Source organism: Bubalus kerabau, chromosome 13 (assembly GCF_029407905.1).
Source record: "Bubalus kerabau isolate K-KA32 ecotype Philippines breed swamp buffalo chromosome 13, PCC_UOA_SB_1v2, whole genome shotgun sequence".
NCBI lineage: Eukaryota > Metazoa > Chordata > Mammalia > Artiodactyla > Bovidae > Bubalus > Bubalus kerabau.
The window spans coordinates 28,743,395-28,770,315 of record NC_073636.1 but is presented as its reverse complement, the minus strand read 5'-3'; the positions used below and the strand labels follow the sequence as shown (position 1 = coordinate 28,770,315).

At 44.5% G+C, this 26,921-nt stretch overlaps 1 protein-coding gene and 1 long non-coding RNA gene across 4 annotated transcripts in view; one reads left to right on the top strand and one right to left on the bottom strand.

The window, feature by feature from the left end:
• Positions 1-26,921, top strand: part of FRMD4A (FERM domain containing 4A) — a 323,302-nt gene that overhangs the window by 251,569 nt on the left and 44,812 nt on the right. For all 3 annotated transcript variants that reach the window (XM_055543859.1, XM_055543862.1, XM_055543861.1), the window contains exons 13-14: positions 2,731-2,869; positions 9,048-9,189. In XM_055543859.1, the coding sequence (XP_055399834.1) occupies positions 2,731-2,869; positions 9,048-9,189 (281 nt within the window). The remainder of the gene's footprint in view (positions 1-2,730; positions 2,870-9,047; positions 9,190-26,921) is intronic.
• Positions 508-1,882, bottom strand: LOC129625455 (uncharacterized). Its single transcript, XR_008701450.1, has 4 exons — positions 1,502-1,882; positions 1,077-1,140; positions 782-849; positions 508-641 (listed from the first exon to the last, which is right to left on the bottom strand). It is a non-coding gene; the product is annotated as an uncharacterized LOC129625455 (long non-coding RNA).

Below are 26,921 nucleotides of genomic sequence, written 5' to 3'. Positions count from 1 at the left end.
AGCACATCCCCTCAAGGAATGTATTCCTGGGTCAGCCTGGAGACCAGCAGAGAGAGGAGGGGGGGACAAGGAGAGGCCAGAGATGTGGCCTCCTTGATGTCAGAGGTGGAAACCCAGGTTGACGATGGCTTTAAAGGTGCACCAGAGTAGGCAAAGGGAACCATTCTAGATTAGCTGCTAAGCTGAGTGGTGTAGCCAAAGCGCCAACCCTGTCTTCCGCCTGGCGCTGCAGTAAGCGCTGTTCTACAGGACTCCTGGCGCTCCTCCAGTTAAACGTGTCATCCTGTTGCTGTTGCCTTGTTTATTTGAACACGGAAGAGTCGTCTAATAGTCTGTACTTTGTTGGGATGGTTCGGTAGTCAGCCCCTCCCCCAAACCAGGAAGGAAGCCAGGACTGAAGTTATAGGATGGCAAGAGCAGGGGCAGAATCGTGTCCTGAAGACCAGTGTCCCGGGACACGGCGAGTACAGAGGGTGGCTCGACCGCCACAGAAGATACTTCAAGATTTTCTCTCCTGGACATGCATCCTGACACAATACCCAGCATTGTGTCTGCGGTTCACTGGGCTTGGCAGATATTCCATTTCTAAGGTTTTGGCCAAACAGAAGAGTCGGTGGGATGGGAAGAGCCCGAAGGGAACCCTGTAGAGAAGAGACCAACTCATACTCGAGCGTGAGAAACACTCTGGGAGCATCTGATTCAGGTGCTGCTGGGAACTCCCAGGCCGGCCAGCCCCCTCCTGCCTCCTACCCCTCCACCTTACCTGAAAAATACACCTCACCTGGTTCTGCTCTCACTGCTGCCACTGAAGCACATTTCAAATGACTTTTCCTTTCTAATTCACCTTTTCTAGGAGGGGTAAAAAAACGTATTTACTCCCAGGATCAGCCATTGCTGTGGAAGCCAGATTGAGCGTTCTCATCGCATTTCAGAGACCATGGGGGTTTCCTTCTCACTCTCTCGCCGGCTCTTTTTCTGTTATTTTCAACTGTGTGTTCTGTGAGCTGGTATTTTACCTTTGGTTTTAACCAAAAGAAAGAATAATGCTCTGCTCAGAATCTGTAGCATTAACTTACCACCAGTTTGGAATTCCTCCTTAAAAGTGGGTCTGTAGAACACCTGCTGTTAAATCTTGAGGCCCTAAGAGAAGATGATTGGAGCAGCTTCTAATTTCCGTCAAGGAAAAAAACTGGCCATGAAAATAATGTGATTATTCACAAGTCCTGATCACCCCCAAGATTCTGGAAATGCAGTAGCTCAATCTGGAGCACATATTGTTCTTCTGATGTGCACATAAGATACCCCAAGCCTCACCCCACTGCTCCCCTCACCTTGCCCTACACATGCACACACGCAAGTATGCACACACTCATTATGAGATCTCACTTGCAAAATCGTGTACCCATCCTATAAAATACACTTTACTAAGAACACGATCATATAACTTTTCCCCCATGATTCCATTAATGTGATGAATTACATTAGGACCAGTCTCTCCCACCTTCCATTTAAAGTCTGATTGCCTCTCTCTGCACTGTCCAACATCCTCCACATCTCCTACATCCGTGTGTATGTGGAAGTGGTTTGGGTAGCAGGAGAGAGATTGGATGGGCCCATTTCTTTCTGCCTTCCCTATCCTGATTACTTTTATACCCCACCTGCCCTCTGAATATATTTGAAATTGAAACCAGCTCTTTCAAGGAAGATTGCCTGAGAATAACATAAGGAGTCCTGATTGCCTTAGATGATGTGGTGATTAGAAGAAAATTTACTCATCCTTCACAACAGGCAGTGTTGCCTGGTTAATAAAGCGCATTGTCAAAGGCTTTTCCTGTCTCCAAAGTTTGTCTTGGCCCAGTGCCGAGAGCTGAAGATCAGAAAAGACCGTCCCGTGACCTCGAATGACCCATCTTATTCCAGACAAGGCAGAGGCTTAGCCAAATTTTGATCCCTAAGGAGCCAGTAAATCAAAATATTAGCAGGATTCACAATAGCCACGATATGGCAGCAACCTAAGTGTACATTGATGGATGAAGAAATTGTGGTGCGTATGCACAACAGAGTATCATTCAACCTTAAAAAAAAAAGAAAAAAAAAGGAGACCCTGCTGTTTGCAATAACGTGGATGGACCTGGAGGACATTATGAAGTGAAATAAGGCAGACACAGAGAACAGAACTACATGGTCTCGTTTATAGATGGAAACTAAAAGAGTCGATACACAGAAGCAGAGAGAAGAATGGCCATCACTGGGGGTAGGGCAGAGCAAGGAGGTAGGGGAAATGGAGAGATACTGGTTAGAGGGTACAAAGGGGTAGTTATGGAAGAATTAGCCTAGAGGCAGAATGTACAGCATGGTGACTATAGTTAATAATATACTGGAAACTGGCTAAGAACAGATTTCAGGTGCTCTGACCATAAACACACACAAGCACACATGCTGGTAATATTGGAGGAGATGAGATATTCTTTAGCTTGACTGCAGTGATCACTGTGTATATGAAGATCAAATCATCATATTCTATACCTTAAATAGAATCCATTTCTATTTAATAAAATGAAAAGCTGGCCTTTGTCAGCCAGCTGCACATGTGTGCACACAAGGCCCTTCAGTTACCTTTATGCCAGAACTTTTGGACCCAGTGGATTCTTGGTAAAAGCTGTGGACTGAGGACTGGAGTCCTTCATGGCCAGCGCAGTTGGTTGACCCTTCTGGTTCTTTTTCTCCCAGAGCTTCGGTGACAAGGAGGACATTTGGACACAGCGGCATCGCGGTGCACACGTGGTACGCGTGTCCAGCACTGATCAAGTCCATCTGGGCTATGGCCATTAGCCAACACCAGTTCTATCTGGACAGAAAGCAGAGTAAGGTAAGGGCCTGTCCTGGGGTGGGGAGGGCCTCTGCCGAGACCAGACCTTCCACTGAGCCTTGAGCTCTCCTAAGGGCAGGGTCCTTGTCTGGATCTTGTAGTTTGAGGATTGGGCATTGGATGGCTGGGGGAGGCCCTGCATCCCTTGCTCTGAGATGGGCACAGGTACAGACTGGCCTTTTAGGGCTATCAGAGGCAGGAATGAGATCAACTCTTTAAGAGAACAGTTCTTTCTCAGTGACCTGGTCAAGAATAGTCAGAGCCACTTAAGCCATTTGACACAGCCAGGTAGGAATTCTGCCCGTGCTTTCAAACCCCTAGAGCCTCTCCCAGGAGTAAGCAGTCAAGCCCTTTTCGGTGTGTAAACACTGGCATGTTGTTTTCCTTTTGAGGAAATAAAAAGCAACTAGTCTCAACTAATAGACACCACCTAACTGTTGAGGATAATTGCTTGTGAAAACCCTCCAGGCTTTTCCAACTGCCAACTCTTCTTCTGAAAAATGCAAAACTGGAAACATTAAAAAAAAAAAAAAAATTAAAAAGCAACAACTCTGTTTCCCTCAGGTAGACCCAGAGCCTCAGGCCTTGATAAACAGTCATCCTCCAAGGGAGGTTTGATCTAGCCCAAGTTCACAGACACGGGGTGGGGGAGGGGTGCATTTTCTGGTGGGTGGGAAAACGACGTCTCCCCAGTTCACACAGGGCTTCTGTCAACATTCTGCCCCTTGTCCTCCTGCCTCGGCTTCTGGGCTCCCCTCGCCTTCCCCACCCAAGCCTCTCCCGTCCATTACCCCTCAGGTGAAGAGCCATATCAAGATGGGCTCGGTATCTTTCTCAGGATTCTGGTGGCTCAGGAAGGGTGGGGAATGGACCGTGGCCCCTTGCCTAGCCGTACCATCCCCCATGGGAGGTTTTGTCCCACCCCGTGAGTCCTGAAAGGGGAGGAGGTGGCAGGACTCTGGGCTTACTGGGCCCAAGACTTATTGGATTGGTGCCCTTTGGTATTCTTGCGGCTTCCCCTTTGGTGTTATTTTCCTTCTGGTTGGAGATGCTTTTTTCCTGGCTTGGGGAGAGGACTGGAAGGAGAGCTGTTGAGCGAGAGGTAAGAGAAAGATAGTAGGACAATAGGGCAGGAAGGAAGCAGACAAACCCTGAAGTCATCGTTCAGTTTCGAATCACGGCCTTTCCCATGTGGGGGTCACTTTCTCCTCTGTAACGCATTTTCTCCTCTCCTAGGTCTTCTTCCTGACCCCCCTTTCGGTCATTTTCTGGGATGAGTGGGCATAGGGTGGAATATTTTTGTTGCCAGGAATAATGAGAGTGTTCTACAGCTCTGCTGGTGATGACGGGCTTTGGCACAGGAATTTGAGGCCCGATTAGATCCAAAGAAACAGGGCCAAAGTGCTTTTGACTCATGCTTTGTATTGAGACAGTGGGTGGGTGTCAGCGATTTGCCCTCCGGTGGCAAGAGCTGGAGGTCGAAACCTTAGAACCTTGATTCTATCCTCCGTACTGTTCGGCAATGCACGATGAGAGGTAAGAGAATTTGACAACCCTCCTGAACCCCACTACCAATTCCTCTTGCAGGGACCTCACACACACTGATACTCAGTGTTGAATGCCGAAAAGAAAAAACATGCTTCACCCTAAGGATTAGCTGTTTAAACTCTTCCTCCTTGTGCTGGCTTTTTGCATTAGAACGTCTTTGGGGTAATTCAGGAGGCTCATCCTTAGGGTTCTACAGCCCTGTTGAAGGTTGTCTCACCTGCAGTTGGGGAAGCTTTATGGAGCAGGCTTACAGGTCAACCTACTGATACAGCAAGTAAACCTTTAAAAGTAACCATCAGGGACTTCCCTGGTGAACCAGTGGTTAAGAATCTGCCTGCCAATGCAGGGAACAGGGATTTGATCCCTGATCCAGGAATACCCCACATGCTGCAGAGCGGTTAAGCCCGTGTGCCACAGCTACTGAGTCCAGAGACCCTAGAGCGCATGCTCCACAGCAAGAAAAGCCACTGCAATGAGAAGCCCATGCACAACTAGAGAACGCCCAAGCACAGCAATGAAGACCCAGTGCAGCCAAGAATAATTAATTAAAAGTAACTATCAAGGATGACCTGTTAACAAGAAGTGTCTTTTAAGAGACCAAACCAAATGCTTATAGCCATAGAGAACTTTCACCTCAGCAACCCCTGGAGGGCTGAAGAAAATACACCTATTCCTGGGAGCAGGAGAATTTTCCCCAGATAAGCTCTAAATATTCACAGGTGCTCCAGAGCCCATGCATTTCCTTTTGGAACCAGTTCCTCTGCCTGTGGTATTAGGCCAGGAACAGGTTGCCCCATAGGGAAGTCCAAGGATTCTGCCTTCTCGTTCTGTGACCATGGACAAGTCTTTCCTCACTCCTCCTTGCTTTCCTCAGTTAAAGAACAGCAAAGAAACCCCTGACCAAAATCATTGACTTGTCCAGTGGCACAGTGTTTGTGATTGCTTCAGGAGATGTGAGCTATCTTTCATTATTATCATCATTAATCGAGCATGCTGTTCCCTGGCCGACACTTGTATAAAGTTTAAACTCTTTAAAAGTACCCCCAAACCAGAGATGATAAAATTTGCCTCAAGAATTGTGTTACAACACCTTTCAATTCTGGAATGTTCTTTAGACAATAGCAATGTGACCCATCTCCAGTGGGCAGGATGGTTCCAGGTGCGTGATGGTTGGCAGGCCTGGGATGAAGTGTTTCCAAGTATTTCTGAGCAGCCAGTATTGGCTGGCATGCTAGCCATTGCTTCACACTCTACTGTAGTGGGCCATGCCAACCATTCCTTTCTCTGAAGTGCTTCAGCAAAGCCCAAGCCTCCCAAGGAATTCTTTTCAACCCCAGAAACAAGTGTGGTCTGGTGGTTGGAGTCAGCAGGGGTAGGTAACCGAGAAGTCTTGTGCTCATACACTGGCACTTGGTTATTTTCTTCTCTCAGGGTTCTGGTGTAAGTCACTTAAAATCTCTCCTTGTCTCTCTCTCTCTCACTCTCGCTCTCTCTCACACACAGACACACACACACACACACACACACACACAGCCTGCATCACTAAAGACAGAGCAGAAAGAGGATGAATACACACACACACACACACACACACAGCCTCCGTCACTAAGACAGCAGAAAGAAGCCCTACTGGTTCCTTTCTGGTGGCTCCTTCAGAATGAGAGTCTGTACAGTCACCAGTGACATTTGGTAAATTACATCCGCTGACCCCAAAGACCAGAAGTGTCATCAGCTGGATCCTGCCAACCTATGTGCCAAAGGAATCTCTAATGGAGTTCAGAGGGAAATATTTGAAAACTTAAATTGTTTAGAGGGAATATTAGTCACTGTTCCTCTGAATTCAGATTGAGGACTTGTTGAGTTGGCCCCCAGATCTAACATCTTTCCTTCTTAATCTTTTTTCCCCACTTGATCCAGTCTGCTATTCTTTATTCTGTCTAGATCAAAAGCCAAGTGAAAGCATGGTAGAGGCCGATTAAACCTGGCTCACAGAATGCCTGTAGTGATACTTAGTACAGCAAGACCCTCCAAGCAAAACGTCTAGAACTTTGGGGGCTCTTTGACCCAAAGACTTGACTTTACAAGGAGGGAGTCTCCCCATCAAGTTGTCTCCTCTATAGTGCCCTCTCTCCTCCTGATCCACACGGGCATTGTGATATTTCCATTCCAGACAGAAGTCAGTAATTTCCTAAAACTTCTGAGAAGCTAATCTCCCTCAAAAGCACACATGTTATCCCTTTTTCCTAGTTTGTTTCCTGTCTCCAAGGTTAGCGTGGCAGGGATGGGGTCGAGGGGGGACGGGTTTCCCCACGAGATTGATGAGATCCCCTAAAATATCCAATGGAGTCATTCATTGAACCTCACTTAGCAAATTCCTCCCAGGACCTGATTTATAGCTAATTCCAATTCCAATTACCTTGATGTCTGTTATCTAATTTAGTCCTGACATCACACCTCTGTGATGTGGGTTTTAAGAGCTCCATTTTACAAACAGGGATCTTGGGATCAGAGAGGTTGGAAATCAAGGTCAATCTGTGATTTGCTGGAAAGAGCCAAGATTCCAGTCCAGGTCTTTCTGACTCCAGAGCCTGGATCCTTCACCAGGGTGAATTGGGCTGTGACTTCATGAGTTATTCTTGCATAACTGCAAGCGTGGGCTCCTCTTGTTGATGCGTGGGCCTTGGTAAGAGAGTAGTGTTGAAAGAAAGGAAGTGATGGATTGTGCTTTCTCTGCTTTGCTCAGAGGATACAACTTAGCCAGGTGCATGTGATTGATATTCTGTGTCAAAATGAAACGGAGGCCTTCCTGCTTTCTGCTACAAGCCAGAAAACCCTGCCAGGGGCTGGCAGCTGGGATTATTTCATGAGCAAGGAAGCCTTCACCGCAGGAAGGCGGCCTGGTTCTGAATGTAGGGACAAAAGTTGAGGTCGGAGAGGAGACAACAGTTAAGGAGGGACCAGTTCCTGGCAGTCCAGTGGTCAGGACTCTGTGCTTCCATGGCAGGGGGCACCAATTCAATCCCTGGTCGGGGAACTAAGATGCCACAAGCCACATCATGGGAAAAAAAAAAAGGAAGGATCAGTGAGATAGAAGAGTGTGAGAAAGAAGACAAGCCAGACCCGATGAACAAAAAAAGCAAAAAATCTCAGCATTTCCTCTGCCTTTCAGACTCTCATCTCATTTAGGTGAGGAAAGTACTTGGCAGTCGAAAGTCATTGTCTTTCACCAATTTTGGCATCAACACGGAGGCCAGAGAAGGGCAGGGTCTCAGGGTCCAGACAGACCCTGCTGGAGACCACTGTGGGCACAGGATGTGAGAAGAGCCAGGCAGTGGTCTGCCCACATTCCACGGTTCTCCTGTGTCAGGGACAGACTGGGCCTCCACCAGCCAGGGGTGAACACACACCAAATAACGGCAAACCTCAGTGGGGAGCCTCGCCTGGTTCTATCCGTGCATCCCTGGCATATCGCCAGTGACCACAGAAAGATAGACACGTGTACAGGTTACTCTAGCATTGATCGCTGTTTTCTGGAAGGCCACAGTTCAGCAGAAGCCCCTGCCTGAGGAATTATCATGAACTGATTTCCCGATAAAGGAAAAAAAAACCAACACGCTCAAATTGTCAGGGGGCACGCAAACCCATCTCCACCTCCAGAGCTGGGAACTAGAGCAGAAAGCTTCACTGCAGCAGTTACTTTTAGGAATGTAATTGTGAACACAGAGTCCTCTTCTGATTGCTCTGTTGTTTGCCAAAGTGGGCCAGTTAATTTGTGAAGTCAGTGGAGTCTTAACCATGATCTGAAGACTTGTGCTCATACATTTAGGTATCAAAATGGAAGCAGGGCACCGTGTCAGGTGCCCCTTAGTGGGAACCAGACATCCCAACGAGCATTTGTTCCAGAAGCCCTTACACACCATGCTTACACACTATGCTTGCACACCACGCTTGCAGGCCTGTAGCATGGTCACTTCCCAACCCTCTGAGTTTTCGTAGCTCCATGGCTAACACTTTAAGAGTTTTAAACCACTTTAGAACTTACTGAAACTTCCTAAACTTACTTCAGACATCTCTTAAATCATTCACCAAGTGACAATTGTTTTTTTCTCCTTTAAACACAAAATCCTGTATAATCACTAGTGTTTATTGACAGCTATGTAGGAGGTGGCATGGGGAGGGGAAGAGAAGGGGGAGGAGAAGGGAGGGAAGCCGTTCACTTGTCTGACTTCCTTTGACCCTCACAAAACCTTGAGCAGTAGGTGGTGTTCTCCCTGTTTCATCCTTGGGAATAATGAGGCTCCATGAGCCTAAGTCATTCCCCAAATCGGGACCCGCCCCCAGCCCCCAAGATCTATCTGACTCCAAATCCACACTCTGTAAGCCCTGTACATACAGCCTGGGGGATGACAGGTTTAGAAAATTCCTAGTGAGTCACCTCTGGAGTCTTATCTGCTCCCAAGGGAAAGTTTCAGAGGATGAGCGATGGGCCCCGGGACACACACAGAAAAATGCTGCAGTTCGGGCCATGAGGCTGTTTGCTAGATCTCAGGATGACAAGCTGTAGTCAGCGTGTCCTCTCCAGGAGGGGAGTGTCCTCCACCTAATCTGTCCAACCCGCTGATCTTTTTAGTCGAAGATCCATGCCGCCCGCAGCCTGAGCGAAATTGCCATCGACCTGACAGAGACGGGGACGCTGAAGACATCCAAGCTGGCCAACATGGGCAGCAAAGGCAAGATCATCAGCGGCAGCAGCGGCAGCCTCCTGTCCTCAGGTGAGCAGGCCCCAAAAGAGGTCCCCGGGCAGCAGGGCTGCAAGCCCTGGGTTGGGGCGGAGCGCTCTGAGGGTGGGTGAGGGGGGGTGGTCAGGGCCATGTGGCAGGCTCGGCGGAAGCTGGCTCTGGCATCCAGAGCAAGGTTTGCAGTCCAACAGGGATCAGAGAAAATGGCCAAAGATATGGGGGGTGGGGAGAGGCGGAAGAACCACACAGTGTGCGGAGGACGCACAAGGGTCTTAGAGCAGCATCCAGAGCCTTTTGGAGGCTGATGGCCAGCTGGCAGGAGTGTCTGCTCCAGGGGCGGAAGGTGGGATCCCTTGGGTGCCACTCAAGGAAAATTACCTAAGAAAGGGCTGAAGGTCCGAGTCATGGTGCTGAGTGACCTGCACTGTGTTCCCAGGGGAACTTCTTGAGGCTTTCAAAAGTACAGAAAACCCTTGATCATTTGGAAAGGAGAGTCTTGCTGTCTGGCACCTTTGGAAAGAGAGGATCAGCAGGTCTGATGCAGTCTGTCTCTGCAGGGCCCTGGGCAAGTGTTTGTCATCATGCAAAGCTGGGAGGGGCAGAAATGCCCTGAGGTTTCAGGTCTGGCTGGATTCAGGAGAAGGGACACCGTTTGCTGAAGTGACAAGAAGGGGAGCGGTTTGAGTTGGGCAAGGAATCGAAGAGAAGGAGGCAAAAATTGCCTGAAAGTGTTACAGAAGTATAATAATGCTGGTCACCCCCCAGGCCACACAGTCACGGCCGGATTATTCTTGGGGCCAGTGTCCTCTTCCTTGCCTCTGAGCCAGAGAGTGAAACAAGAAGGCTTTGCCCTACCTTATCTTCCAGAGTCATTTCTATACAGCTGGTGGCAGCAGACAATAAAAAGTGAAATAAAAAAGGAAAAAGATTCATCAGTACCATGATGACCGAGAGGGCTGGGATGGGGCGGGGGGTAGATCAAGAAGGAGGGGATATATATACAGTTATAACTGATTTGCACTGTTGTATGACAGAAACCAGCACAACATGGTAAAGCAATTATCCTCCAATTAAAAATAAAAAAGAAACTTAAAAAAAAAAAAGGAAAAAGACAGGAGTAGGGAGAAAAGCTGAAATCTGTCTAGTTAATTTCTGGGCTGGTGGAGTCCAGTCAGAACTGGAACACATTCAGACCTGAAGGGCAAGGTTGAGGATTGACCGGCCTTTGTAAGGTCCCGAGGGACCCGTGGCCAGGTGTTCACATGGCCATGGGTTTTATAAAATCTGTGAACATAATACATTTAGCCACCAAAATTATATAAGTGTCAGGCCCCACACAGTTGGCTCTGCCTCTGCTAGGTCACCATTAAGGATCACTGTCAACCCCTCCCTGTCTTGGATCCTTAAAATGTTTTCATCAATACAATGGTCCGAGTAATCATTATTTCTGAGGCTTACAGGGTTCCAGTGAAGACCATGGATAATGCTGTAGCAAAGAGAATGCCTTCCAAAGTCCAAGACCCCTGCCTGGAATTTCAGCCACTCCTGATTCCCTGCTGAATGAGGGAGGGCAGGGCCAGCCTGTGATTGTCCCTGAGACACTCCCCTGTGTTCGTGCTCAGCTGCTAAGTCATGTCGGACTCTTTGTGACCCCCATGGATTGTAACCCGCCCAGCTCCTCTGCCCATGAGATTCTCCAGGCAAGAATACTGGAGTGGGTTACCATTTCCTCCTCCAGGGAATCTTCCTGACCCAGGGATCAAACCCACATCTCCGGTGTCTCCTGCATTGGCAGGCAGGTTCTTTATCACTGAGCCACCTGGGAGCCCAGAGTCTCAGATTTGAGCCTGGATTCATCTGCCCACCATCCTCCTAATCTAGCCCCTATGAGGCTGACTCTTCCTCCAACCTCAGCTAGGGGCACATCCTTGCTGTGGTTTCATATCCACTCGGAAATCCACATTCTTTCTGCACGTGGCATGTTATACCCAGGAGGAGAATAGATTCTTCCAGCTCAGGTATATCAGAACCCCTTGGGAGGTTCCTTTAAACTCAAATAGCTGTGTACTAGCCCTGGAGTGTCTGATCTATGAGACTGAGTGAGACCGGAAATTTGCCTTTCTAGCAAGTTCCAACAAGTTCCCTGGTGCTGTTGATGCCACTGGTCTGGGGACCTTGCTTTGAGAGTCTCTCTTCTTGTTGAAGAAGAGAGAAAAGCCTGAGGTGGGTGTACAGCTCAAGATCAAGGAACCTAGGTCTCCCCGCTTTTACCAAATGAACCTAACTAGTATCTTTTTTCAACTATTTATTTGGCTACATTGAGTCTTAGTTGTGGCATATGAGATCTTCATTGCATCGTGCAAGATCTTTCATTGCAGCATGCAGGCTTCAGTAATTGGGGCGTGTGGGCTTGGTTGCTCCTTGCCATGTGGGATCTTGGTTCCCCAACTAGGAATTGAGCCCATGTCCCCTGCATTGCAAGGATTCTTAACTACTTGACCCCCAGGGAAGTCCCTCCTCTCCCCACTTTTACACCTATGTCCTGGTCCATCTGCAGGGGCCCTTTGTCTCTGGCACCCTCCAGGGATGCAAAGCTAACAGCAGGTACAGAGGAATGGGTGAGCAGGAGCCCCAAAACTTCTAACATGAAACGACATTACTCAACCATCAGAGATGAGATCCAGGCAGTTTTAATACTAAGCAATTAGTATTAAATTTACTAATTTAATAAATTAGTTTATTTAGAGGAAGCAATTCCTCTCTGTTATCGCCATCAGCTTGACATTAATCAATCCCATGGGCTAGGAGATGAATCAACTGCTGAATCCACTCCCACACCTAATATCTTTATCCCAGGATATTAGAGCTGTTCTAGCTTAGTGATGAAGACCCCATGCAAAGCTGTTTGGAAGTTGATGGAAGCAACTGGGGTCCCCTGACCACAGCACTTCTGCAGTGGCTTCATGCATAGGGCCGAGGCCCTCTGGCTTTTCTCTGCCTGCCCTCTGCTGCTCAGCTAAGTGAGAGGAAGGCTGGGTGGAGGATAAGGTGGGGAGGTGTGAGTCGTGCCTGTGACCAAGCCAGGGAGCGTGTGACACTCGACCCAGCCCTGCGAGTTAGATCTTGAAGAACTGGCCTTAAATGCAGAGGTGGAGGCTCTGTGGGGAGGTTTCCCTGCTAACTTAGGAAAGGCCATGGGTCAGTGGAGGGAGAGACCATGCACCGGAAGTATTCCATCAGCCAACACAGGGAACTTCTAGGACCTGTACATCGGGCCATTGCAGCCTCCAGGTGTGTGCTTGCTGCGCCCCTGACTTTCCATATGCAGGAGAAAAAGATGCCTTCTCCTGAGGCCTTGTGGTCCCACCTGGAAGGGATGGTTGCCCACCCCCCAGGTGAAAATATAGGCTGGCTCCCCACCTGTGCTTTTCATCCTCTAGACTGGGGGTGCCCAACCTCTGGGCCACAGACCAGTACCTCCCTCAGATCAGTGGCAACATTAGATTAGAAATAAAGTGCACAATAATTGTAATGTACTTGAATCATCCCAACCCCCTCACCCCTGCCCCGAGCCCACGGAACTGGTCCTTGGTGCCTTAGTGAACCCTTCTCCACTGCACATTGAGAGGCCTACATTTTAGTGATGGGCTTGCATAAATGAGAGAGCATCATTCTTTCTGGATGGACCTGATTTAAACACTCTTTTATGATACTTGCCAAAACTATGATCTACCTCTCATTCAGGAAATAGGATACAAATAACCCAGTGTCCTATTTGATCAGTTATTTTTATTTCCTTCACAAGTACAAAAAAAAATATTTTGTATTTGTGTGCATGTCTGGCTCTTTTTGACCTCATGAACTATAGTCCACCAAGCTCCTCTGTTCATGGGATTTTCCCAGCAAGAACTAGAGTAGTTTGCCATTTCCCCCTCTAGGGGATCTTCCTAACCCAGGAATCAAACCCAAACCTCCTATGGCAGATGGGTTCTTTATCTCTGACCTGGGAAGCCCACCTGGTACCTCATTAAAAAAAAAAAAAAGGTGCTGTCTAATAGTCCTGAAAAACATTTTGAAAAACTAATCGTCACTTGAGAATCCTTTTTTCTAGCTCAGTGCCTGACACCCAATAGTTGCTCCATACATGATTTAAAAAAATTTTTACATTATTTTCCCATAACTCATTTATTTGATGACTGGAAATTTGTACCTTTTGACCCCTTTCACCTATTTCCCCCACTGTCACCCCCTGCCTCTGACAACCACCAGTCTCTTCTTATCTATGAGCTCAGGGGAGGTTATGGGTTTTATTTGTTTGTGTTTAGAGTCTATGTATCGGTGAAATCAAACAGTGTTTGCCTTTCTCCAGTTTATTTCACTTAGCATAATGCCTTCGGGGTCCGTTTATCTTGTTGCAAATGACAAGATGTAATTTTTTTGTTATGGCTGAATAACATTCCATTGTGTGTGTGTGTGTGTGGTAAAGTCACAATTTCTTTACCCTTTCGTCTACTGGTGGACACTTAGGCTGTTTCCGTGTCTTGGCTCTTGTGAATAGTGTTGTAGTGAACATGGGGATGGAGATCTCTTTTCCAGTTAGTGTTTCATTTCTTCAGATAAATACCCAGAAGTGAAATTGCTGGGTCATGTGGTAGTTCTATTATTAGTATTTTGAGGAACTTGCATACTGTTGCATGGTGGCTGCACCAGCTCACATTCCCACCAGCAGTACACGCAGAGTTCCCTTTCTTTTTCTCCACATTGTCGCCAACACGTGTTCTTTTTGATGACAGCCGTTCTGACAGATGCAAGGTCATTTCCCACTGTGGTTTTGATTTGCATTCCCCTGAAGGTTAATGATTCGGGATTTCTTTTCATTAATGATACTGGTCATACGTATGTCTTCTTTGGAAAATGTCTCTTCAGACTCTTCTGCCCATTTCTTAATTGGATTTTTTGTTGTTGTTGTTATAGAGTTGTGTGAGTTTTTTACCTATTTTGAATATTAGTCCTTCATTGGATATATGATTTGCCAACATTTTCCCCCACTCAGTAGGTTGCATTTTCTCTTTGTTGATGGTTTCCTTTGTTGTGCAGAAGCTTTTTAGTTTGATGTAGTCCCATTGGTTTTTTTTTTAATATTTATTTATTTGGCTGTACTGGGTCTTAGTTGCCACGCTCAGAAGTTCTGATCTTCGTGGCAGTGAGTGGGATCTTTGGCTGTGGAATGTGGGATCTAGTTCCCTGACCAGGAACTGAACCTGGGCCCCCTGCATTGGAAGTGAGACACCTTAGCCACTGGACCACCGAGGAAGTCTTGAGTCTCATTTGTTTATTTTTACTTTTGGCGCCTCTGGTTTTGGTGTCAAATTTAAAGAAATCATCGCCAAGACTGATGTCAATGATACACAGTTATTGAAATTAAAATTTGAAGGATACTAGTAAGAATCCAGTGTGTGCTGCATTTTAAGAACCTTCTGTGTTCCCAGAGTATATGGTATCTTGGTCCTTGTCAGGATCTCTCATAAACCTACCACCAACATTTTCCATCAGATTATCATGATGGTATCAGACCTTCAGAGGTTACTCTTTTCAGATCAGGCCCCTCCTGCAAATACCATCCATCTTCATTCTCTTTCGTTCATCCTTCCACCCTTGTCTGTCTCCAAATTGTGTTGTAAATGAGCCGTATAACCACACTGTGATATTTTACAGTATAAACATTTTTTTCCAGCTCCCGAACTTGGCTAGGAACTATGCACAGCATTTTAAAAGTTATAGCCTCTCTCCTCAAAGAGTTTGCATACTGTGTATTGATGTAAAACAGAGATAAAATATTGTCAACTTCTAGTAACTCTGAAGGCAGTTTTCCTATTTAACAAGGCCACATCATTACCAAGTACTGGACTTCAGTCATTTTAAAGGAATCTGAGGTGTCAGATGCTAAAGAAGTGAAGAAATGTTACGGATATTGTTAAAGAAGTCAGAAGTCCACTCTTACTAATGGCCCATTCAGGGGCTAACATTTCAAAAAGAAACAGTCTGCAGAGTTGAAATGATTTACTAAGGCTAGGGGCCAAGACCCCCTGAGATTTTCAGTGGTGACACCCAGGCCTGTCCCATGGGAGATCTGAGTAGAGACCCTTAGAGGTGCTGAGCCTTCTGAGCTCTGCTGGATTAAAAGGGGTCAAGCTCTTACTTCCTGACATTGCACTGTATGAGATTCAGATTCTAGGAAGGTTAGGGAACCAAATCCCAAATCCATTTGTAAAGGGGTGCCGGTGGGCAGGCTTTGAAAGACGTGAGGACCCTTGTCTCAGAGCACATCTACTGAGAGATGGCCTGGCCTTCTCAGGGTCCCCAGAGGAGGGGATATGGAGGCAGCTCAAGGCGCAGCCCCCCTTCCAGGCCAGCAGAGCCCCACCCACTGCCCCCATCATGGTCTCCTCACAAGCTCTGCGCCTCTGGGTACCCAGCCAGCCTGCCACCTGACCACTACGGGGGACGTGGGGGTGAGCAGGGGACACTGTAGTCACTCTGCCTAGTTGCTCAGTCACTCAGTCCTGTCCGACTCTTTGTGACCCCACGGACTGCAGCACATCAGGCTTCCCTGTCCTTCACCATCTTTTTCTTAAAATCTCAAAAATGACGGGAAAGGGAGGAAAAATGGAATGACAAAATAAAAGACACAAGAACTGCATGTTGAACACACATGGCCTTTCCACAGGTCCTCTGAAAGCGAGAGAGAGTGGAGGATTGTCCTAGCATTGCTTCTGGAATTTGCCATCCCAGGACAGTTCTGGTTTCAGTGTGAAGGTAGGGGCTCAGGGAGATGTGTTTTTGCTTTTAGCCAATTTAAAGAAAATGGCACGGACTCTCTTAGGAGAGATGCTGTGTTCTGCTTCCCCATGTGGATTGTTGCATTAACCATCCCTCCCCCCAAACAACAATAAAAAAAGTCACTGTGCATCCTTTCTTAAAGAAATAGAACAATGAGACATGTTCTTTTTTTGAATGGAAATACTGGGGCAGAAGCCACCCACTCTCTCCAAAACAGAACGGCATGTTGTGTCTATAAATAGGAATCGGGCTATGGGATTAATGAGATGGCAGTTGAGTCATCTTCATTGTGAAGAGCAGGATTGCAAAGAATGTGGTGATGGATCTTGGGTTTGAAAAATAAAATAAAAAAGAAATGGCACAAAGCCTTGCAGTCTGCTGGGGTCACTCATCTCTGACCTTTTCCGCTCTGCGGGAAAACATGTTGTACTGAGCGTGGGGCCTGCTCTGTCTGGGACCCATCCATGTCCATGACTCAACTCTTCACACGTTCACCTTCTCTGAATGCCAGCACTTCCTGCCATTGTTGGGAAGTTTATTAATAACTAGTGTAACAATGAGAGTGCCAGCTATCTGCCATCTCTCCTTCCAGAGGACTGATCTGATAGGCGCCTGCCAGCTTTATAGTTCAGGGCTGTGTTCAGCTCAGAATACACAGCCCTTTAGTTTGTATCAATCACATGATATTTGGGGGTTTTTTTCTTCTTTTTGTCATCTTTTAATGTAGATTTTATTCCTACAGTTCAAATGTATTTCCTTTATGTTTTGCAATTACTTGATATCAATTTTTTTGCTGCATGGCATGTGAGATCCTAGTTCCCCAAGTAGGGATTGAACCCGGGCCTCCTGCATTAGAAGTTCAGCGTCTTAACCCCTGGACCTGCAGGAAAGTCCCATCTCCATCCTTTCTCTTCAGCTCTCGATTCTACCTCCTCCCTGTATTTCTCTTCAGCTTTTTCAAGTTCTGTTGTCCTCTTAAATCTAATGATGCCCAGGTTCCTGGGCTCAGTGCCCTGCAGACGGGGTCAGCCTGCAGGACTGCCAGAGGGCTCACCTTCTGCCAGGGTGTGTTTATACAGGACTGTGTAACTGGTGAGGGCTGTGAAATCTCTGTGGAATAGATGTTTCTGGCCGTGGCTTGTGCAGGACAGGCCTGAGTCAAAATACTGAGAAGACAGCATGGTTGTCCTTTTCTGCTCTCTCATCAGGGGGTTAAAAAAAAAAAAAAAAAAAACATGAAAGCCATTTATACTGATATATTTATGCCCTCCTGTATAAAGGAATATTTGCCTACTAAAGAAAACCAGGACAGAATGATCATCTATAGCCTAAGTGAATGACTTTGAAACTGATGGAATTTTAAACAGTGATAAAGAAATCACTGTCCCCACCCATAGGCTTTTTGCACTCTTCCCATTTATTGAGACCAGCCTTCTCAATATTGCCGTCGAATCAGAATTTTGGATGCAGAAGAATAAGCCCTTGTATTTCACAATATAAGAAATAGAAACCATCTAAGTTAACTCATAACAGTAGTTTCAATGGGTACTTTACCAGATGCTGCCAATTTTTTATTAATTTTTATTGAAGTATAGCTGCTTTACAGTGTCTTGTTAGTTTCTCCTGTACAGCAAAATGAATCAGCTATACATGTACATATATCCTCTTTTTTTGGACTTTTCTTCCCATTTACATCACCACAGAGCACTGAATAGAGTTCCTTGAATCATACAGTAGGTTCTCATTAGTTATGCATTTTATACCTAGTATCAGTAGTGATACTGATTGATTGATCCCAATCTCCCAATTCATCCCACCCCTCTTTTCCCCACTGAGTGTCCATACGTTTGTTCTCTACATCTGTGTCTCTATTTCTGTTTTGCAAATAAGATCATTTGTATCATTTTTCTAGACTCCACATATATGCATTAATATATATTTGTTTTTCTCTTTCCGACTTCACTCCATATGAGTCTCTGGGTCCATCCACGTCTCTACAAATGACCCAACTTCATTCCTTTTTATGGCTGAGTAATATTCCATTTATATATGTACCACATCTTCTTTATCCTCTTTACACCTTTCCTGAATTTGGTTTTTAGCTCAGATTATGTATTTACATGCGTGTGTTCTTTGGATGGATATGTTCGCTCAGTTGTGTCCAACTCTTGGCACCCCATGGACTGTACCTGCAAGGCTCCTCCATCCGTGGGATTTTCCAGGCAAGAATACTAGAGTGGGTTGCCATTTCCTTCACCAGGGGATCTTCCCAATCCAGGGATCGAACCCGAGTCTCCCACACTGCAGGCAGACTCTTTACCATCTGAGCCACCAGGAAGCCCATTGGATGGGTGTCAGGTAAAACCCCATTATAGTTTTGATCTGCACTTCTCTAATAATTAGTGATATTGAGCATCTTTCCATGTGTTTATTGACCATCTGTTTGTCTTCTTCAGAGAAATGTCTGTTTAAGTCCTCTTCCCATTTTTTAATTTTTTTCTTTCTTTTCTATTGAGCTGCATGAGCTGTTTGTATATTTGGGAGATTAATCCTTTGTTCATCGCCTTGTTTGCAAACATTTTCTCCCATTCTGAGTGTTGTCTTTTTATGTTGTTTATGGTTTCCTTTGCTATGCAAAAGCTTTTAAGTTTAATTAGGTCCCATTTGTTAATTTTTGTTTTTATTTTCATTACTCTAGGTGGTGGGTCAAGAAAGATCCTGATGTGATTTATGTCAAAGAATGTTCTGCCTATGTTTTCCTCTTAAGAGTTTTGTAGAGTCTGGCCCTACATTTAGGTCTTTAATCCATCTTGAGTTTATTTTTGTGTATGGTGTTAGGGTGTATTCTGATTTCATTCTTTTGCATGTAGCTGTCCAGTTTTCCCAGCACCATTCATTGAATAAGAAGCTGTCTTTTCTCCATTGTATATTCTTGCCTCCTGTGTCATAGATTAGGTGACCATAGGTGTGTGAACTTCCTCTGGGCCTTCTATTCTGTTCCATTGGTCTATATTTCTGCTTTTGTGTCAGTTACCATACTTTGTTGATTACTTCTAGTATAGTCTGAAGTCAAGGAGCCTGATCTCCTTCAGCTCCATTTTTTTTCTTAAGATTGCTTTGGCTATTCAGGGTCTTCTGTGTTTCTGTACAAATTGTAACATTTTCTGTTTTAGTTCTGTGAAAAATGCCATTGGTAATCTGACAGGGATTGCCAGCAAATTTGGAAAACTCAGCAGTGGCCACAGGACTGGAAAAGGTCAGTTTTCATTCCAATCCCAAAGAAAGGCAATGCCAAAGAATGCTCAAACTACCGCACAATTGCACTCATCTCACATGCTAGTAAAGTAATGCTCAAAATTCTCCAAGCCAGGCTTCAGCAATACGTGAACCATGAACTTCCTGATGTTCAAGCTGGTTTTAGAAAAGGCAGAGGAACCAGAGATCAAATTGCCAACATCCACTGGATCATGGAAAAAGCAAGACAGTTCCAGAAAAACATCTATTTCTGCTTTATTGACTATGTCAAAGCCTTTGACTGTGTGGATCACAATAAACTGTGGAAAATTCTGAAAGAGATGGGAATACCAGACCATCTGATCTGCCTCTTGAGAAATCTGTATGCAGGTCAGGAAGCAACAGTTTGAACTGGACATGGAACAACAGACTGGTTCCAAATAGGAAAAGGAGTACGTAAAGGCTGTATATTGTCATCCTGCTTATTTAACTTCTATGCAGAGTACATCATGAGAAACCCTGGACTGGAAGAAGCACAAGCTGGAATCAAGACTGCCGGGAGAAATCTCAATAACCTCAGATATGCAGATGACACCACCCTTATGGCAGAAAGTGAAGAGGAGCTAAAAAGCCTCTTGATGAAAGTGAAAGTAGAAAGAGAAAAAGTTGGCTTAAAGCTCAACATTCAAAAAACGAAGATCATGGCATCCGGTCCCATCACTTCATGGGAAATAGATGGGGAAACAGTGGAAACAGTGTCAGACTTTATTTTTGGGGGCTCCAAAATCACTGCAGATGGTGACTGAAGCCATGAAATTAAAAGACTTACTCCTTGGAAGGTAAGTTATGACCAACCTAGATAGCATATTCAAAAGCAGAGACATTACTTTGCCAACAAAGGTCCGTCTAGTCAAGGCTATGGTTTTTCCTGTGGTCATGTATGGATGTGAGAGTTGGACTGTGAAGAAGGCTGAGCACCAAAGAATTGATGCTTTTGAACTGTGGTGTTGGAGAAGACTCTTGAGAGTCCCTTGGACTGCAAGGAGATCCAACCAGTCCATTCTGAAGGAGATGAGCCCTGGGATTTCTTTGGAAGGAATGATGCTAAAGCTGAAACTCCAGTGCTTTGGCCACCTCATGTGAAGAGCTGACTCATTGGAAAAGACTCTGATGCTGGGAGGGATTGGGGGCAGGAGGAGAAGGGGACGACAGAGGATGAGATGGCTGGATGGCACCACTGACTCGATGGACGTGAGTCTGAGTGAACTCCAGGAGTTGGTGATGGACAGGGAGGCCTGGCGTGCTGTGATTCATGGGGTCACAAAGAGTCGGACACGACTGAGTGAGTGAACTGAACTGAACTGGTTTGAATCTATAGATTGCTTTGGGGAGTATAGTCATTTTCACAGTATTGATTCTTTCAGTCCAAGAACATGGTATATCTCTCCATCTGTTTGTGTCATCTTTGATTTCTCTCATCTGTGTATCATGGTTTTCTGCATACAGATATTTTGCCTTCTTAGGTAAGTTTATTTATTTTTTTAATCAAAGGATAAGTGCTTTACAATATTGTGTTGGTTTCTGCCGTACATCAGTACTTATGTAGGTTTTTTCCTAGGTATTTTACCCTTTTCATTGCAATGATAATGGGATTGTTTCCTTAATTTCTCTTTTTGATCTTTTGTAGTTAGTATATAGGAATGCAAGAGATGTCTATATTAATTTTTTTCTAGTCATATTTATTTTTGAGATCTCAAGTAACATTCTTAAAAATAATAACAAGGAGTGAAATTTTTAGGCTATCCAAAGGAGGTGGGTGGGTTTTTAAGAGGTGAGCAATAGAGCAACCTTGGCCAAAGGAGTTTTGGAGTAGGGAGTGCAGGACTGAATTGTCAGTGGAAGGTGAAGAAATATTTGAAGGCAGAGTTTGGCTGTGAAGAATGGAGAGTGGTATTGAGCTAACTGAAACAGAAAGCAAGATTAAATCAGGAAGATTCATTCTTAAAATAGAAAACTAGAGAATGTCTAACTAATGAAAAAAGAATTCAAGAGAAGGAAATAAAGTATGATCTAGAAAACAAATCACTGCAAAAGAAAAAAAAAATGTCAGAGCACATGTAAGCATTGCCTTTAGATCAAAGTTGTAACACCTCTTCCATTGAAATTAGAGGGAAGGAAGAATGATTAAGTTATATGTAGGTTTGGGGATTTGGTAAAGCTTAGAATTAAATTTCACCCTTCTGTTTTAATTTTGTATCCTATGACTTTACTGTTTCCCCTGTTTCCCTACCTATTTCCCATGAAGTGATGGGACCGGATGCCATGACCTTAATTTTCTGAATGTTGAGCTTTAAGCCAACTTTTTCACTCTCCTCTTTCACTTTCATCAAGAGGCTTTTTAGTTCCTCTTCACTTTCTGCCATAAGGGTGGTGTCATCTGCGTATCTGAGGTTATTGATATTTCTCCCGGCAATCTTGATTCCAGCTTGTGCTTCTTCCAGCCCAGCATTTCTCATGATGTACTCTGCATAGAAATTAAATAAGCAGGGTGACAATATACAGCCTTTACGTACTTCTTTTCCTATTTGGAACCAGTCTGTTGTTCCATGTCCAGTTCTAACTGTTGCTTCCTGACCTGCATATAGGTTTCTCAAGAGGCAGGTCAGGTGGTCTGGTTTCCAGTCTCTTTCAGAATTTTCCACAGTTTATTGTGATCCACACAGTCAAAGGCTGGACATGAGTTTGAGTAAACTCCGGGAGTTGGTGATGGACAGGGAGGCCTCACGTGCTGCGATTCATGGGGTCTCAAAGAGTCGAACACAACTGAGCGACTGAACTCAACCTTACTGAATTTATTGATGAGCTCTAGTAGTTTTCTGGCGGCATCTTTAGGATTTTCTACGTGTAGTATTAGGTCATCTACAAACAGTGACAGTTACTTCTTTTCCAATTTGGATTCCTTTGATTTCTTTTTCTTCTCCGGTTACTATAGCTAGGATTCCCAAGACTATGTTGAATAATAGTGGTAAGAGTGGACACTCCTGTCTTGTTTCTGATCTTAGAGGAAATGCTTTCAGTTTTTCACCAGTGAGAATAATGTTTGCTGTGGGTTTGTTGTATATGGCCTTTATTATGTTGAGGTAGGTTCCCCCTGTGCTCACTTTCTGGAGAATTTTTATCATAAATTAAGTGTAGAATTTTGTCAAAAGCTTTTTCTGCATCTATTGAAATGATCATGTGGTTTTTATTCTTTAGTTTGTTACTGTGATGTATCACACTGATTAATTTGCAGATATTGAAGAATCCTTGCATCCCTGGGATAAATTCCACTTGATCATAGTGTGTAGTGCTTTAAATGTATTTTTGCATTCAGTTTGCTAATATTTTATTGAGGATTTTTGCATCTATGTTCATCAGTGATATTGGCCTGTAATATTCTTTTTTATGATATCTTTGTCTGGTTTTGGTATCTGGTGATGGTGGCTTCATAGAATGATCTTGGGAGTGTTTCTCCCCCTGCAATTTTTGGAAGAGTTTGAGGATAGGTATTAACTCTTCTCTAAATGTTTGATAGAATTCGCCTGTGAAGCTATCTAGTACTGGACTTTTCTCAGAAGATTTTTAATTAGTTTCAATTTCATTACTTGTGATTGGTCTGTTCATATTTTCTGTTTCTTCCTGGCTCAGTCTTGGAAGGTTGTACTTCTTTAAGAATTTGTTCATTTCTTCCAGAGTGTCCATTTTATTGGCATACAGTTGTTTGTAGTGGAATCTTCTCTTACAATCCTTTGTATTTATGTGCTGTCTGTTGTGGCTTCTCTTTTTTCATTTCTAATTTAATTGCCTTGAGTTCTCTCCCTTTTTATCTTGATAAGTCTGGCTAAAGGTTTATCAATTTTGTTTATCTTCTCAAAGAGCCAGCATTCAGTTTTATTGATCTTTGCTATTGTTTTCTTCATTTCTATTTCATTTATTTCTGCTCTGATCTTTATCATTTCTTTCCTTCTGTTAACTTTGGGTTTTCTTTTGTTTTTTGTTTTTTTTTTTTACAGGGCAGGGTTTCTTTTACTAATTGCTTTAGGTGTAAAGTTCAGTTCAGTTCAGTCGCTCAGTTGTGTTCAACTTTTTGCGACCCCATGAATCGCAGCACCCCAGGCCTCCCTGTCCATCACCAACTCCCGGAGTTCACTCAGACTCAAGTCCATCGAGTCAGTGACGCCATCCAGCCATCTCATCCTCTGGCATCCCCTTCTCCTCCTGCCCCCAATCCCTCCCAACTTCAGCATCTTTTCCAATGAGTTAACTCTTCGCATGAGGTGGCCAAAGTACTGGAGTTTCAGCTTTAGCATCATTCCTTCCAAAAAATCCCAGGGCTGATCTCCTTCCAAATGGACTGGTTGGATCTCCTTGCAGTCCAAGGGACTCTCAAGAGTCTTCTCCAGCACCACAGTTCAAAAGCATCGATTCTTCGGCTCTCAGCTTTCTTCACAATCCAACTCTCACATCCATACATGACCACTGGAAAAACCATAGCCTTGACTAGACGAACCTTTGTTGACAAAGTAATGTCTCTGCTTTTCAATATGCTATCTAGGATGGTCATAACTTTCCTTCCAAAGAGTAAGCGTCTTTTAATTTCATGGCTGCAGTCACCATCTGCAGTGATTTTGGAACCCAAAAAAATAAAGTCTGACACTGTTTCCACTGTTTCCCCCTCTATTTGCCATGAAGTGATGGGACCAGATGCTATGATCTTTGTTTTCTGAATGTTGAACTTGTTGGCTTAAGCCAACTTTTTCACTCTCCACTTTCACTTTCATCAAGAGGCTTTTTAGTTCCTCTTCACTTTCTGCCATAAGGGTGGTGTCATCTGTAAAGTTAGGTTGTTTATTTACGATTTTTCTTGTATTTTGAGGTAGGATTGTATTGCTGTAAATTTTACTTTTAGAACTGCTTTTGCTGCATCCCATAGATTTTGGGTTGTTGTGTTTTCCTTATCATTTGTTTCTAAGTATTTTTTATTTCCTCTCTGACTTCTAAAGTGATCTCTTGGTTATTTAGTAGCATATTCTTCAGCTTCCATGTGTTTGTGGGTTTTTTCAGTTTTTTTCTGTAATTGATTTCTACTCTCATAGGGCTGTAATCTGAAAAGACGCTGGATATGTTTTCAGTTTTCTTAAATTTACCAAGGCTTCATTTGTGATCCAAGATGTGATCTATGCTGGAGAGTATTCCACGCACACTTGAAAAGAAAGTGTATCCTACTGGTTTTTGGATGGAATATCCTATAAATATCAGTTGAGTCTGCCTGGTCTAATGTGTCATTTAAGGCTTGTGTTTCCTTATTTTCTGTCTGGTTGATCTGTTCTTTGGTGTAAATGGGGTGTTAAAGTCCCCCATTATTATTGTGTTACTGTAGATTTCCCCTTTTATGACTGTTAGCATTTGCCTTATATATTGAGGTGCTCCCATGTTGAGTGCACAGATATTTACAATCATATCTTCTTGGACTGATCCCTTGATCATTATGTAGTGTCCTTCCTTGTCTCTTGTAACAGTGTTTTATTTTTTAAAGTTTATTTTGTCTGATATGAGTATTGCTATTCCAGGTTTCTTTTGAGATGCTGTTAATTTTTTAAATAAGTTGCTCAATTCTCTCTCTCCTCCTCCCTCTATTTTTCTTTTTAATTATCTTTGTACTCTTCACCCTTTGCTAAGAGTGCCAGTGAGTCCTTTTTTTTTTTTTTCTGAGTCCCAGAGACTCTTAGCTGCCACCAAAAGGTGTTTATTTTCAAAGTGCTCCCATTTCAATACTCTTTAACATGAACTATTTTACTTTTAAAATTTCTGACTCTAATGAAAAGTTTTCCGAGCATGAACTTTTCACATTACAAAAAATCACATTTCATTCCCTGAGACGCTTTCCAGAGATCACACATTTATCCTGAAATCTGCCAGGTGGCTCTATTTCCCATGTTCTCTTAGGACATCTTTTCTGTAAGAAATTCATAATTGAGGATTTGTGAGGCAAATAAATATCTCTCATCATAAAGAAGGGTTCAGACCTTTCCCTCATATTTATTCCTGGGGTATCTGCCAAAACTTTTCCTTACAGCTTTTATAGATCTGCTGGGAATATGCCTTCTTCCTTCTTTTTTTTTTTTCTTCCTAAAAGTCTAAACAGAGAGATAGTCATTTCCTTCCCTTACTTTTAGGACAACGGATTTCTTTCTTCTTTGGGGGACTGTTTGTTTCAAATTTCCCCCTGCTTTCAGAAAGGAAAGCACCCCTTCTGTCTCCTGAGATCAGCGGACTGGTCATCAGAATTCCATCTGTGTAAAAACAGATGAGCCTGGTTCCTGACAACATTCTCTTCAAGAGGATGCATTCTCATATCCGGTGTGGAGTAGCCCAGGGTCTTTTGAAAGATTGGAGCCCATTCTCCATCTCAGCCCGATGAGCACATCCTTCCCATTTGCCAGCAGGGCAGGGAGCTGCTGTTTGTGTGAGTTGGCCTTCTCCTCACATCCTGCCCCAGGGAACCAGCTGCCCATTGGGCGACAACTGGAGTTCCCCAGCTGGAACCTCTGGAAAGTCCTAGATGCGGTTTCTCCAGAGGTGGCAGAACAAGTTTTCTCCATATTCCTGCCAACAACAGCGCTAGCATCCGTGAGTTCACTCCAGAGATCTCCCAAAGCCCATTGAAAGTCACTCTTGGATCTTAAGCACATCATTCAAACTTTCCTGGCTGTGTTTGGTTAGCAGTTGTCTTCTTAGAGGTCAGATCTTTTCCTCCCCTTCACTGGCCAGTTGATGAATGACTGATTTCTATAAAGGATGTGGATTGAAATATGATCATCTGATAGCCAAAGACAAAAGATATTTTCAATCTGGGCTCAAACAGATGTTGACTAGGCAGTAAGTAAGACGAAAGGTTTTCCAGAGAACTGATCTGATGCTGGTCTTCCTGGCCGTGGACCATAGGGAGACTCAGCCTCCTCAGACTAGACTTAGGGACATCATCAGCCCTGCAGGCTAATTATCTAACTGGCCCTGGGATGTAGGCTCACTCCTTACATGGCTGCCACCACCTCTCCTATTCAGGTGCATGGTTTGTTTCCTTCCTCCTGCTAGATAGTTTTTTGTGGCCAAACCCAAGGCTCTCTGAGGGCTGGGCTTACATCCGGTTACCTGTGTCCCTGTGTCCTGCCCCCACTGTATACACAGACGGTGCTTCAGAGACTTCTGTTGCTTCATTGGTGCATTGGAAGGACCATGGGCTCCTCCTCCTCCTTTCTGCCTGTATGTTCCTCCATATATCCTGCAGAAAGAGTCTGTCTGGGCTTGCAGAGACAGATAGGACTGCATGCTAACAATGTTACAGCAAGACAAAGTTCCTCCCCTCGTGGTATTTCCATCCTTAGGATGAAAAAGACCAAACAGGAAGCTGGAATCCCAGCTCTGCCTCCTTGAGTCCTGGTGACCACTTCTATGGAAATGGGGTTAATGTTTTTGTGAGAATGAAATGAAGTAGAATACGTGGGAAGCTCCTGTTAGGGGTTCTGTAAAAATCTCCCCGTTCCCTTTTTTCTCCCATGCTTCCTGCGTGTGGACCTTCCACTAGCTTTCTGCGTTTCCTGCCTGTTCACCGTTCTTCCTCTTTACATTCTGAGGCTCCTCAGAATCGGGGT